Genomic DNA, 16,567 nt, shown 5'->3' on the forward strand with positions numbered 1-16,567 from the left:
GAGATTTGACAAAATGTGAATGATCAACGCTCGATAACTATTGAACTGCGAACGAATATTAATCGGTTCTTAAAAATTTAAATAAGCAATGTCGATATTTCTTATCAGTTTATTCTTATTTTTTACACTACCATGTAATTTTTAGCGATACATGTATATAGGAAGTTAATGAGACGAGTAACTTTAACTTTTGGTTGTCGAGCGAACAGCTCGCACTTTGCATTTTACACTTCAAAGATAAAGTGTCAGCGCAGTGATAAATAATAATCTGATAGTAGCTGTCTAACGAGAAGTTTTGAAACGTTAAATATCACATCGATTTGTGGCTATTAGGCGATTAATCATTCAACAGCTGTACCCATTCTTGGGTCTTCGTCGAATATGTTATAGGTCCGCTTTAATTAATAAGAATGCAAGTTTCATATCTTTAAGTAGACTTCCAAAACTTTGATTTAGGTGGGAAACTTTATTCCTGTAATGTATTGGATGAAAAGTCAACACATTGGGAATCTCATCGGTCGTTTCAGGCAATCCTTCACAAACGTTCTTTATTTATCACGTAATTATATAACTTATATTTATATAACTTATTATATAACTTATAGTTTAGTTCTATGAATCAACCAATTACTACGGAAATCGCAGAAACGCTAATTGTTGTATAAAATGGAATCTTTTAAGTTTCTCGAATTAATTTTAATCAAATTTACTTATAATTCTCAATGAGAATTAATTGTAAAATACATCCAAATAAAAAAAAAAAGAAAAATTTTAATCAACTACTTTCGTCAAAAATGTTTAAAGAGTTAGAAATTCAATATCGTAGTCGTTTCGTGAAAGCTCGGTTATCATTTTACAAGGGAATAAAGTTAACGATAACAGTGTATCGGACTGTTACCTATAAGAAAGAAGACTAACCCCAATAAATGAAAGGCTTGTACTTTTACATCGGTTTTTTAATGGATGTAGCCTTTGCCACCTAAATTAAAGCGTTTCTCTTGTTCGATTCAAAACCCCGAGCTTCGTGTAACTCCACACAAATAGAAAACTACAGGCGAACTTGTACAACGTGTTACAATCCATTAAAGCGTTCATTGGTTCATAAAGTCCATAAGGACGATAGAAATCAATAATTTCCGTGATAATATATCTAATCATTTTTCCGTAAGTATCGAGAGTGCAGTGTTTCGTGTTGCAAAGAATTTCTAAAAATTCAGGATTATTTATTAGTAAGATTGTTTGGATTTAATTAAAATTTTCGATTTTACCGAATTTAACAGAGTTTAGTTTGTTTTTAACACAAGATACTCGTAGCAAAAGAGAAATAACAGAATAATACAGAAATAGATGAAATTTTGTCGATTTTATTCATTTTTACTGTTTCGCAGTAAAGCTTCAAGTTCACGAAGACTCAGTAATCGAAGTCCACTAATTAATTCTGTTTAAAGTAGAATTCACTAGAGTGTATAGAATCTGCCCTGCAGCATAAATTATCGGGTCATCTCGTTAGTGGTGTATCTTTATTCATCCCGATCGTGATAAAACACAGTCTTACACCCTCCGAAATATATAGGTGACCGACTGTTGCCAGTATTTTTCTATAATTATTTCTATTTCTGAATACACATCTGGTTTGTTAATATCATATTTCATTTTTATATTCAATGTTAAACTCATAATTTTAGACTTTTGTTAAATTTTAAGACAAGAAATTTCTAACTTTAGTTCATAGACTTTCGCGTAACGAGCCATCAACAAAGACTTTTGATACCGTTAGAATCTCGTTACAAAACTTTCGCTCCTCTAATACTTTACCGATCGATCTTCGATGTCAGATTTCGTTATTAAAATACAAGCATCAGAAGAAGCTTTGTTAGTAGAATTACTTTCTATTATAAGGTATCAAATAATATTCCATCTTTCATGTGATTTTATTGTGACGTAGGTACTACCTGTATAGCGGATTTCGAATTTACATAATATAATTAACATTTGAACGAAGTATAAATGAATTTCAGCAATTTTCAATACTTCTTCGACGTACTGTAATACACGTTAAATTCAAACCAGTAACAGCTTGTCACCGTCTGCTTTCCCATCATGGAACTTCAATGCAAGAGTTTTTAATCTAATTTCACCATCTCCTTGCGCAACAATTTGATCGGGAAAACTCGTGTCTTTTAATATAGCCTCAGTCTGAATCCGATAAGAAACATTACTTTTATTTACTTATATTAAAAATAAGCTAAAGCCACTTAAAATAAGCTTGATAATAGAACTGCTTTATAATGTAAAATACTAAGTAATACCTGATTTCATTTTGAAACTCGTAGCAAACATTTTCTCATCTTAGCCTTTCCATCTGCCTTTTTATACACATCGTAGTAATATTATAAATCAGGAATTTTACAAGTTACGTATTACAAGTTATCCTATCGCAAGTATCCACGAAGTATCGAGTTATGGCAAACTGATCTGAATTCTCTGCTTCTAAGAAAAATTTCCTATCTCAGTTGCACGATTCTCCATGGAACAAGCTATCGATAGAATTTTCGTTTATTAATAACAGCGCGTCGTAAAATTTCGTATCTTCCGATATTCACTCGACCGATTTTCCACAACAGATAAGCGGTCTAGATCTGTTGTACTATAGAAGGCAGCCGATATACAGCGACATGTCGAGCAATCTCGTTACTTCAATTGATGCTGAGAAATATAACCGTCACGTATGTGGTCGATAATCGAATCTCTCAGCCGTTTTTGTTACTCTTGTTACACTGGCGGCGAAATAGAAAAATTTTGATCGACTGCGACACTGCAAAATCGTGATTCGATCGTATAAAAGTCTAAACTCATTAGCGGGACAAACGAAGAAAGAGTACGGAGGGAAAGGAAATATAAGAAACAGGTAAATATTTCTCAAAGAAAATATCAGAATCAATCGATAGAACTAGCTTGGTGCTAGCTGGAATTGCGAATCCTTAACGATTTTCATTGGATCAAATATTTGAATAATTCCTACTCGGCGAACGATTCATCTGTTTATCAATGGAATGAGCGCGAGATAGATTCCTCGTGCAATTTCCTTGCTTTGTTAATACTACAGTCGGCGTGTCTCATAGAAGGAATTTTCGTGATAATTTTACGATACGATCATGAAGATTCTTCGAACGGAATGAAGAACTTGATGTATCCAAGGTTCATTAAAATCGTTGTCTTTATATATGGTAGAAAATAGAAGATGGTCGAGCTTGTTGAAGACTTTTGCACGCTATTGAATCGTATTCGTATCCTTTGTGTTCCCATTTATTCTTAGAATCTCTACTTACTACACGTCATAGTTATGCTTCGTTCGAAAAGTCTCGCATTCATACGGTATTGGAGTGGTCAGTGTCGGGACTTCGTACGTTGCCTGTCGTTCAAAATAGTATAGGAAGAAAGTTCTATCGCGAAGAGAGAAAGGAAAGAGATTATTATAAAAGTTTGTAGCTTAAGATTGTCACTTATACCTCGTATATATTTGTTATAAATTATAGCTGGTTATAAAACACAAAAAATTATTACTATGTTAATCGTTAAATTATCATGTATTGTAGTGAAATTATATTAAATTAAAATTATTGGAACGTTATTACGTTATTAAATTATTACAGTTGATTTAAATAAGTTAGAATGTATTATATTTTTTATTGAAACGCACTTTAAAATATATTTTATGAAATTATATCAAATTAAAATTATTAAACATTATTACATTATTAAATTATTACAGTTGATTTAAGTAAGTTTGAATATATTATATTTTTTATTGAAACACATTTTAAAATATATTTTATCAATCGCCCTTATGCATTTATATCAAATATCCAGTTGCGCGTCATTTTCAGCTATTTGGTGATACGATTGTTACCGTGAATTGTACCCGTATAATTTGATTATAGTCGGGTCAATTAATCGAATAATTAATTCAGCGGTGAAATTCATCATTTGTTTGTAGAGTACATGTCGTAATCAAGTCTATGAACCCAATCCAAATGCCAGTTATTTGTCACATTGAATCAAGTTAATTACTGGTTGATAAACAGTATGCCTATTAAAATAATATAATAGTAATATTGAAGTTCAAAGGTTAAACGATACGATATACTATGACAAAACCATGTTGAATATACTCGTATTCTTTATACCGTAATTTAGAATCTCGTAATGGTTCCGAGAGAACTTTTTCATAATGTTATTTATCACTTTTATAACAACTGCGATGCACGTGGATCAAGACGATATTCAAATTAAACGAATATACGCCGAGGAGAACAAAATTATAGTTTTATTATTATTATTATTTATTAGAAATTCGTCCGTTTCACTTAAAGTTAACTTGAAAAATTAGAGCTTGTGGAATTCATAACAAATCTATACCATTTATTTATACCAAATTCAAATAATTACTATCCATATCTCTTAAAGTTAAGTTGAAAAATTAGAGCTTGTAGAATTCATAACAAATCAATACCACTTATTTATACTAAATTCAAATAATAGAAATAGAAAGCAACGGAATTGACAATTATAATTAATCTTCAAAAAATATCGCTTTTTCATATTAAATAGTAAGTATGTTCTCGGCATGATAAATGTCGCAAACTCCATAGATACACCATGATTGTCACTTCTTTCGTGATAACCTTCCCACGGCGAGACGTAACACTGTCGGAAATACGATTGCTCAAAGGCTGAACACGAAACAGCGTTTTATTTCCATCTTGCGATTATTAGTTGAAAACTAAAGTCACACGTGTTTTCGATAACGAAAATCTTTGTTCCTTAAAGGAATAAAGATTTAAACGTAGCACCGTGGCGAATAAGAGCTATAAATATTATCGCTTCGTGAAATGTTGGCCTCCAGTATCGTCGATATGATATTATCATATGATTTAGGTAGTTTCTTCTAATGAGAAGTAGTTTTCTCCTTTATTCTAGCTATTACAGGTTCTTTTTATTACAGAACGTCGTAGATAGTAAACGACAGGTAGCAGTGTATAAAATGAGAGAATAGTTAAGTATTTTATAGCTTTTTACAATGGAAAACTATTGTTAAGCACAACCGTTGCGTGTTAAAGAAAAAAGTAATTTTTCTCGAAGGTTATGAAAATCTTTTCTTAAATACATAGAACCTTATATTTTCATCTTATGTTCTTCTGAATAATTGACATATTCTTGAAGGTTATACATACTACATCGATCGCCTCTCAGTATTACGCTTGGCGTAATAGAATAAACATGATTTTCTGACTGGAAATTCATAGTTGAAATACATTCTTTGATTAATAACTTCTGATAATTTATTAATTTTGAATCTCACGGAGGAATATGTTTCTTTTGAATCTATCGAGCAACGAGAAACACTTAAATTGGATGTTAAATTCTATCTATAGAATCTAGAAATAAATTTCTTGTACTTTTTGAGCCACTAAAAATATACCTAGTATGACTGAAATTTATATTTCAAACATCTAAATCCGCTACATGCAAATAATTTTAATTTCATTCTTTTATCTCTATTCTTTTATCGATCTTTATTTCTACCAATAGTTTATCTTTTGATTCCACCTATTAATCACTTATTAATATTCTCAACAATGAAGCATCAGACGAGAGTGACAATTAAAAGCTACGACGAAGCACTTATTAGAATCAAACTGATCAGTTTCGATCCTATTGAGAGGCAAACGTTCTTTTGTACTTGGAAGCATCCATTCATCGTGTCGATCGATCAGCCCGAAATCCCTAGGCTCGTTTGCCCAGAAATTCGCTCTTCCCTCGCGTTACAAAATTCAGGCTGCATAAGCCGAATGTGGCCAGATAGAGATGTTGCATGATCGACGATAGAATTTGTCATCAATGGAATGTCATTCTGGCTATTAACGTATCACGCGAAACAATCAGAATTGACAAATTTTTTCAAATCTAAATGTTTTACCAGCGATCCTTGGCTTGAATCGATTACACGATGAATGTTCTAGAAATACGCAATGGTATAGAAAAGGAACGAGGATGGAAAAGCGTGACGCGTTTGTAGCTGTTTGAGGAATTGTTGTCCGTTGTCCCGTAAAATTGACTAGGAGTTTTGCTAAAAGCCAATTGCAACGAACGAGCGGTCAATGGTCGAGTAATCAGTGAGCTATGAGAGGAATCAAACATAGAACTGGTTCCCGGGATTTGATGGAACAAAAATTACTGCTACAATCCTGACGTTTATTTACTGACATTTTTAGGATATTGATAGGATGTGTTAGGATCGCAAATCAAAGTAGCCAGAATGGTCGTTCTTCTTCCAATTGAAGGCAACATTAAAATGTAAATTAAAATAAAATATTCTCTCGCCGTTTAGCGATTGCTCGCTCAATCGAAAATCGAACATCCGAATACTCCAAGAATGCTGGAAAAATAGGTGATATGAAAAATTTAAAAATTATTTATCAGATGTACGTAGATATAAATTGGAATATAATATCGCATAGAAGTCTCTGTTTTAAAAACGAAGTACCCCATGGTATACTATTCGCTATGAAGTCAGACTTCAGGATAATAAGGAGGCAGCAGGAGTCGAAGATTTCTGAATTTTCGATCGTTGACATAATTTTTCAAATTTTTTTACGAAGCGTAGCGCTAATTATAATCGATTGAAGCATTCTTAACGATATGATATCCTTCACTTGAGTTGAATGACTCATTAAAAATTCAGGAATTCATTAAAATTATCTACGTAGTATTGATTAACGTACTGTGATATTTCGTTGAAAAAAGAAAGAGAAGAAGGTCTTGACGTCTTCGTTGTGTATCCACAAAAGAAACCAGCGTTACTATATTCTATATCTTCGAATTCAAATATAATCAATCCCTGCTACGAGTGTATCTTACAAACTCGATCTTAATTTATTAATTCCTGTTCCTATCGTACCGAAATGTGTCATAATCATTTCCCAATATCACATCGTTACGTAAATTACCTTACATAAATCACCTTAGAACTAGAAATGTTCCCAAAAGTAAGCAGCCTATAATCAATTTCGATCGTATTTACCGCCTCGAGCATCAAACGCGATACTTAAACTGGATCTGCGCTTGACGAATGAGCAGAGACGAACATTAACGAGCAACCGCAAACTGCATTGCCAGCAGCAGCGCAAGCGAACATTAATAAACACGATCCTGTCGCTTGACGGTACAGTAATATACATCGTCAACAATAATCTAGAATGTGAACAATCTAGATGCCATTGTCAGATAAATACGAACAAATACAATGTAACATTTTGCAAAAATTCGATCTATCGTGGTTGTCAAAATGGTCAAAGCAAACATATGTATAAAATTCGCGTGGCAGTGGAACACGCGTTAATGGTCCTTACTTTCTATCTAAATATCTTAGGTGAACGATATCAATTGAAAACTGATACCGTCTTGTTCGTTCGTGTTCCTTCACGTTTGTTTGCGTCTGTTCGCGTTTACTCGTCAGCTGCAAATTCTTAGCGTTAAATCGAATCGTGAAAGCGACGCTCGGCGTGTATCTATCGAGTTCAGCACAAGTCGGCAATATCCTGGAAATGTCCAGGTGAGACCAACGAGAGTCTTCCACGAAGCAAGGACCAATGCTCTAGGCTCACAGAAAAGCGGTCGAGCGCGGCGGCCGCGTACGCCGCCCTGCAGGCAAGCGAGGACGAGCTCATCACCGAGCACTGCCTCGAATCGGAGGACATGGCATTGAAAACGCCGGGCAGCGAGACCGAGGACACTGAGGACAACGGCACGCAGATGGACGAGGCCAGTTCTTCGCCTAGTCGTCGTTTCACATTCCTCAGACGTTTCCGGTCGCCGAGATTCGGTGAGGCACACCACAAGAGAGTGCCCACGCCGATGAAACGGAAATATCGCCGGAAGAAGAGCAAAGATGACATTATCAATAGTGATATGAACGCCGCGGAGGTTGAGCCACCTAGCTTGAATCAAGCTGGGGTGCCCGATCCGTATTACCCGATCTATCTGCCCATCGACCAGGCCTTTAAAGCCAAGTACGTGTTCCATCATAAAAAAGGCAAGACTTTCCAGGAAAGACTGTACGTGTTTCTGGAACATCCTGGCGGGTGGATCTGCTTCATCTACCATTTCACTGTGTGAGTACTTTTGATGCAGTTTTTACCAGAGAGGTTCTATATCGATTAGACGTTGCGATGGTTAACATCGATGATCGTAACAACGAACGGAGCATCGTATTAGGTTGTTGTATAATGGACGTCGTTTCTCAACGAGATCTTGTTTCTGTCCTTTCCTTTTAAATTACATTTTTCTGTCGCACCAGCTCGTTGAAGTCATTAACAACCACGTTAATTTACATAAAGATAAAGGTAAACATACATGTTAGATCAGATTAAATGATAAATATTAATATGTTGTTAGAATTGTAATACTTGAGCGTGAATTTGCAATTCAAATAGAATGTACTCTAATTTGATTAAATAGTCTTATTTTAGAACTTGTTCTAAAGTAAGTTACATCTATTTATATCGTTTTTCTCGATGTTCCATGGCGCAACAACCTAATATGCTCGTAAATGTGAGTTTGAAATGTTCGTTATTCGATCTTTGATTGAAAAGGGGATTCTTCGACTGAGATTGAATTTTACTGAGATTGAAATTTACGTACGTTTAGGGTGGCCCGTAAAATTTGTTACACATTCGTACACCTTATCTTTAAGTTGTTTAAATAAGAATATATTTATCGTTGAAAATCCAATCAACATCTTTTATTCCATCGAATTTCTATTAAAATTATCACGGAATATCGTATGTGATTTCTCTCCGGGCAGAATAAATAACGATAAATCGATATATGTTAATATCTATCTGATTAGAGTAGTTACATTTCGTCAGGATTAATATTCAAAACTGACATTTTGCCCGATGTACCATACGTGAAATTGATTCGTCGTATGCTAATGCTCCAGGATCAGTATTAGAGAGATTTCCCTTTCTGAACGTACTGCTCGAGGAATTAGTGACGTATCGACAGGTTCGTTACTCTTGTATTCAGTACTGAGATCTCTCTTCATGTTGCGCCAACCATTGACAATCGTGATCGTTTATTTCTTTAACGATATTTAAAGAGTCACTTTGACAATTTAACGAAATTAATACGTGATACGAGTTGGCCAATAAATATAGAGAGAGTTAGAGAAATTGTTAAAGAAATTTCACTGTACTGTTAATGAAGCTTATACTTTTATAAGATATCAGAAAAAAAAAAAACGAGGAAAAATAATTGTCTAACGTTAGCTGTTTCTCAAAAAATACTATAAGCGAAGGAACATGTACTGATGTGATTGTACCGATTGTACAATTTATAAAACAACGTTAATCATTATTTTACTAAACGATAATTTACTACTGTAAATAAATATGCCGTCTCTTCTGACTTGGAGGAATACGATGATCGTAACAATATGTTGGAATTTAATTGATGGATATTTAAATATTAAGTCATAGGACTGACGTATATATATTTTCGTACTTTCTGCATGCTTTAATCAATAGCCCCATTCATTTCCTTTCAAGGATCATCCACCATTTTCTATACCTTTGCAATCCTGCATTCTGTTCCCGAAGACAAATATTTCTCCGTTCTATATAGGAAGCAACGTCAGCTATTCGAAATGGAAACGGCTCGATTCAACAAGTGAATCGAAATTCTTTTGTATCGTCTTTGCGTCGCCTCTGTTATATTATATAGACATCGAAGCTTGTTTGACGGTGATCCTTCGGTCTCCGTGCGCGTTTTTCATTGTACGTCGATTCTGTCGACTCGTTCCACCTGACAAAACACGCTCGAGGTGTTTCTCGATCACTCGTGGGAATTCCCGATGGGAAAAGATGCTGCGTAAAACATGCACGCTCGTTTTTCCATTTTATGGGACGCGTGAATATGACTTTTTTTTTATTGCGAACAATATCTCGTGTTTAAAGTCAAATACTACCGTACGCTAGTTTCACAGCAATAATATTACGATATCGTGGAATTTCAGGACGTACAGTTTCCTATAGAAAAAGTTGCGTACAGAATGTACGTAATATGAAAAAGTATGTAAAATATGAAAAATAAAATAGTCGTCGTAATGTTATGAAAATATGAATTTGCATAAACATCCGCAGTTTATTAATCACGTTCTTGAGTGTTCGCAAGGAAAGGATATAATAATGAATTATTATGACGTAAGAAAGACAGAAATTACTTTAACAAAATTGATTCGCATAGTGAATACGTTGTATGGCTACGTAATTTGATAAACGTGACGATATAACTTTTAAGTCACGTGGGGTTACAAAGTGCTACAAAGGCTTAACATAATGAGAGTTTTAAATTATTAGCTACTTTTATTTATCGTCTATCATTATTTGTTAGCCGAGCAGCAGCAGTAGCAGTAAACTAGGTTTTAAAGTTTAAAGCTACTACTCGAACAAAGTTCCATCTTTCTTTACGATCTGCAATCGAGAAGTAGAGGATTGGTATAATATTACGAAAGAAAAAGGAGAACGTAAGGAGACAAACATTTATAATTGTCAAAACACTGATATTGCAAGTAAATGCGTATTGGTTTTGTAGGAGAGTAATATTGATTGTTTGTACTATTTATGCCAAGATAAGTTTCCAACAGTTTATACATCTGCGTTTACGATCAATTTTTTCCATCTTCATAAAATTAATCGTAAGAAGTATATTAAACGTAAGAAGCATAAAAGGGTTTCTCGACTGTCAGGAGCACTTACAATATTTTTTCTGCCAACCCCTTGACGCACACAGGGTTTTTATGATCCGCTATGATTTATTAATGCAAACTCATTTACAATAAAAAGGAGCAATAACGAAAATACATCAATTACTTTTACGACGTAGAAAACGATTGTTATCGTATTATAATATCAATTAATTATGTAAAATATAATCCCATTCGAGATTAGTAAGTATCGTGCAAAATATTTCCTCTGGTAGAAACTTCGTTCTCATCACGTAACGATAAGAGCGAAAAGGAGCGTAAAAGGAAAGGAAAACAAAAATACACACGCATTAACGCAAACAGTCCCATTTCTCAACGCGCAAATCGCGAAATCGTAAAAACGTTATCACCGTCGCTCGATACCCTATGAAGTATTCTTACCCTGGACGATGCCGCGTTTCGCGAGGCAGGCGTTGCAAATAAACGTCATCGTAAAAGCTGACTTAAAAGGAATGGCCAAACTGCCGATGGTTGAAAGTACTCCGCTACCCTGAAGTTTCTCTATCGTTCCTGACCACCGTTTTATTCCCGCTTGCTTCTCTGGCATCGTGTACAGTAAAAATCCATCTTTGATCCGCCCACGTTCTCAATCACCTGCATAAGTATCAAAATACTTTCGGCCCTCATGCATTATTCAGCGTTTTGCCGTTTTTCATTCTCCCTCTTTGTTTTCCCCTGCGGACCTCCTTTTTTCCAAAGTTGCCGCCAAGTACCGCAGTCCTTTAAATAATTCATTACGAAAACAAAGTATACTTCATGATGGTACGTGTGCCATCGAAGTCTATTGATCGCACGAACGCAACCACGTTCACGCTTCCTTCTTTTTTTTTTATTTTCTCTCTTTCTCGGTTTTTTATCGCGTACCACGAGACCGGCATCGAACGGTTGTTCTTATCGTTTCTCGTTAATTTCCTGTTGCAGCGAAACGATTCTCCTCGGTGCTTTTTAATGAGCTTGCGTTCGTGTCACTTTCCCTCGTTGTTCCATTCTTTTGTTTCTATCCACCTGCGCTTTCTTTTTCTTTTGATCGATTCTCGCCTCGTTTCCTCTCTCTTTCTCTCTCTCTCTCTTTCTCTCTCTCTCTCTCTCTCTCTCTCTCTATCTTTATTTTTCTCGGTTTGCGTGTGCGAAAGATTTGACCGGATCTGTGTTGATTTCGCGATAATACACTGCACTATCGCACTTTTCACGATGCGAAACGTCACGATCGGAAATTATCACGGAAACGTGTTTCATTTTGCTCTCCACGCATCCACTGTCACTGTTCGAACGCGCCATTCATTTCCGCAAGCGTGAATCCGTTTTTCGTTCGGTGCGAACATCACTCTAACCGCATAATTTATCTGGTTTCTTCGTGTATTCTTGTTTAGATACCTTTTATCATAATTGCAAGCTTCGCGAAACATCAATATCGATTTCAGTTACAAATTCGCTCGGCGGATGTTCCAAGTGGTTCAATCGAACCGATTTCCTCGTAAAGCTCAACGGAACATCGCATACCGAACTCTTGGACGACGCGTTAAAAATTAACAATTGGTAAATTTTTTTTTTATTATTTAATTTGTACTTTACAATTTGTCCAGCTGGACATTTGGTGGATTTTTCTGACTTAATTGCTAAATAAGATTGGTACCAGCGGGATACCATGAATACCATAATTGGTAAATTTCACGTATCAATGACTCACTTGAACGAGCGCGCGATTCATTTTATTTTATCATTAGCTCATGTGCATCTGTTTTCTTGGAACGAGAATTATGGATGTTTTCAGAAGTTAATAGGAAGATTAGTTTTAAATAGCTTCATTTGGCTACACATGTAAACTGATCTCATTCATGAAACTATTCTGTGAAAGTTGGAGATTAGTATTAAGGAAAGGAAGTAACAGAAAGTTGTAGAAACTAGAATTGCAGGTAGAAAAAAAAAATTCCGAGTTCTTCCATCTTCTGAAATACTGCTATTGTATATTACCATTCCAATATTTAAATTTTCATGAAAATTAAGTGCCACGAGAATAAATACTTAATATTTGATTTCGATAATATTTGAAGAAAACGTGGGAAGTTGGGATTTCAGGTCGTACAATACGAAATTTCATGAGACCATAGGCCTAATCTGTTTCTTATCCGTGATTATGGTTTCCTTGTCCAGAAGAAAAATTATGGTTCAATGATATTAATTGAAGTGCAACTAGCTGTGCGGATATTTATCATTCTGTCGTGAAAAATATCGCAGGACTATTTGTCTTATATCAGTTGAATTGTTTGCCGAACGTTTCAGCACGAGTTATAAATCGTTTCACACTTCGCAATGATCGTCGACCGAGCTCAGGCGGTTCTTCTGTCTGTTCAAGACGTCAATTAATGGAGCTAATGGTGGTGATGATCATTTGTCGCAAACGATAAAGAAGATTTAATTTCTGTTTGCTTCGTATAATTTTACATAATAGAAATCCGAAGTAACAGCTTAATCATACATTACTATAGTTAATTGTATCCTGTAGAATATGCAAAATGGAAATAAATATTGTACTCGCAGTGATAGTCATCGCGTTGCGTGTTGCCTATAAGAAATTTTCCAGTTCAGAGTATTTAACATTCAAGAGATTTGAATTCCATATACACCGCTAGTTAAACAGGATAGATATAATAGTTGATAGAGTGATATTCAAAAATGCCTTGTTGCTTTAGACTGAAAATTATTTGCTTTAATTTATTTGATAATAGTCAGTACGAAGAAGAATTAACGGCGTCATTTTAATTATTTTAGCTGAATGGATAACGTAAGTAGCAAAATTATATCAGTGATAAATTATTTTCTACTGTGCGATATTTCATTGAGTTGAATAATTTGTTAAGGAATACGTTGCATAATTTCTCTGCATTTTTAGTATTAAGCATTGAGAGTCCTAGGTGTATAAATTATATAACGAATTTTCAGGATGTTAAGTTATTTGAATTGTTTCATGGTTTCACATTGAAGTTTAAAAATTAATACGTAAAAATATATAATACCATTCGATTAGCACAGAAACTCGTCTTTCCTGGTTAACAGAGTAGAGTCAATCTAAGAGAAATCTGATAAGTTAATACGTTTGAAGCATGTAACAATGAAATTAATAATGTATTCTATTTAATAAATTTCACGACTTATATCTTTTGTTTTAAAATGAATTATCTTACCTAGAATTGTCATGGCCTTCAACGTGATCATTGTTCCAAGTTTCTTATTAGCGAATTATATAATTCATTCATTTTGAAATAATTAGAACGCTCGTAGTACGACACTCGATGGTACCACTGTCCACGAATCTCAGTAAACATCGTAAATTATATTCTCATTATAATATACAGTAGCTATCATAAATTCCATTACCAGCAGTGCAAATATTTTTAATCATCATCTGTTTTCCAACGTTAACAGAAACTTTATTTGCAATATCTATTTGTCTTATCCGAACGAATACTTGTCACTGGTTGCACCATTGTTACACACGCACGTTTTCCTACAATCGATGCGAAATTGGAGACGAATATTCATCGTTCCTTCGTCGAACAAAGGAAATTGACTCGCATTGTGTGGCTCGCGTATAATCGAGTGTCTTCAGGGGATGCATAAAACGATGGTTTTAATAGTTTCTTAGTAAAACGATTTTAATTCTGTCGTAGACATCGCGTCGTTTTCCTTAACAAATTTTTTGATATTAAAAGAAAGGAAATTTCCAACGTAATTACAAGAAATATACATTAACAGTATATTATAGTTCTTTATATTTTTATCAAAATTCGGATTGCAGCAGCGAAAGAAAATTATAATTTTGCGTCTAGATTCTGTTTGGTACATTTCATGCATATTTTTATACATTTACTTCTTCCATATTTCAAAGTAGCAAGCTTTTTCGTCCGTTTCGCGAAACTGGCTCGTTGCAGTGGCGAAATTTTTAAAAAGGCCGATGTAACACGAATAATATTCGTAATACTCGTAAAGTTGTACCTTAAATTTCCGCATCATACGTATGTTGTAAGTTTTACTGTGTCTCCGACAAGCTTTCAAATTTCCAATTGAATATGAGATGAATTCGAGTTGAAACGAATTCTTAATATTCCAAGACTTTGGAAAAGTGTAAGAATAAAATTGATATGTGTGAAATTGCCGGATATGTATCTATTTAAACAAATCAGATAATACAGTGTGTGCAGGTTATTTCCTATGAAGATATGTAAAAGAATTAAGAATCGACAGATTTCTATTTTATACAGAGTACATCCAAGTTATTGCATTAATATTTTCGCTATGGGTTGTTAATAATTCGATATTCAGAAAACATAAAGCCAATATTTCTGAAATCTGATATTACGATAAAAGGTGTAATCAAATTATTTATCTATGCGGTATACGCAATATCTCTTTACGAAATGACAAAAATTCATTGTATGATCACTTTTAAAAAAAGTTACTCGCGTTTCTTCATTAAGTTCAAAGACATGGAATAAAAAATTCATTCGGACATTTATAAAGTTTCAAACTTCAGCAAGATCACGCATACACTTCATGTGTATTAGCATTTTTCAAGGTACAAAATATCAAGAAATTTTCTGTTTGCCAATTTTAAGAAGATACCTAATATATCATTAGACAAAAAATCGTGATTTCTTGCGACCTTTTTCATTGCAATGCCACTGACGATAATCTTTTATGGTCGGAGAAGAAACATCGCCGTGTTAATAGGAATGACCCTAACGTTTCGGCCTACTTTGTCGCCGCATAAATAGCAGCATTACTTATTAGGTGCAATGCATAGGCTAGCTATTTGCGTGTCGCTTGTTATTTTTAGCCCGGAAATCATGCTTGACGATACATGCGCGCAATCTTTCTGTGTTGAGCGTGGCATGAATTTTCTCGTATTTCAATCTTTTGCACGAGCATCGTTAAATTTTTTAACGGTCGGTCGCCTGCGCTCGTAAAATAGAAAAATATATTCGCCGGGCAAACGAATCGATTTGCGCCCAACATCTCGGGTTCCGTTCGAAAATTTTTTGGGAAGTCGAAACAAATTAGGTGTCATATTCGCCTAAACTTTGATCTTGTCAGAGACTTACGATTGCAATGGACGAAGAAGATAATTTGGTAGGTGACATGTGAAACAAAGGTAGTGTGATATTGTTAATTAGTATTTTCTTTTTAATATAATACATGCGTGGCATACACAGAATAGTTGCGGAATCGAGAAAATGTTTCTTCGAACGTTGAGAATTATTTGCTTGAAGAAATAATCTGACAAATCTTTTAGATTTTAATTTAGAACAAATAAACGATGTACTGTGTATATCGAGAAGATTATAATTTTTTCGATTAATCGCGATTGTGATTGGTATTGGAAGCTTTTCGAGAGTCTTCGTATATTTCTGTTTAAGAGAATGTAATATGTTTATGATCCACTAAGGAGATTATCATCGATATCGAAATACGGAGATAATATGATTGAAATTACAATTTCATATATGTATTTATAAATTTCATGGATATATTCTGTTTGCGTGCGGGTATACAATTCAGATGTTGGTCGCCCGTATTTATTGTACTTGATATGAATTCAATGATTGTTTGATATCGTACATAGTTGATGTTTGTTTGAAGTCTTCTACGCAGCGTTCGTTTACAGTATAATATTTTTACACTTTTTGTCATTAATTGTATTAAATTGTATTGGAAGCGTGTTAAGCGTATAATTACTTTCTA

General features: G+C 34.4%; 1 protein-coding gene across 3 annotated transcripts in view; it reads left to right on the plus strand.

Annotated features, from left to right (window-relative positions):
- Window positions 1-16,567, plus strand: part of LOC139986479 (potassium voltage-gated channel subfamily KQT member 1-like) — a 79,654-nt gene that overhangs the window by 11,262 nt on the left and 51,825 nt on the right. For all 3 annotated transcript variants that reach the window (XM_072001867.1, XM_072001875.1, XM_072001884.1), the window contains exon 2: window positions 7,616-8,174. In XM_072001867.1, the coding sequence (XP_071857968.1) occupies window positions 7,616-8,174 (559 nt within the window). The remainder of the gene's footprint in view (window positions 1-7,615; window positions 8,175-16,567) is intronic.

The sequence above is a fragment of the Bombus fervidus genome, chromosome 1 (genome assembly GCF_041682495.2).
Source record: "Bombus fervidus isolate BK054 chromosome 1, iyBomFerv1, whole genome shotgun sequence".
Lineage (NCBI taxonomy): Eukaryota > Metazoa > Arthropoda > Insecta > Hymenoptera > Apidae > Bombus > Bombus fervidus.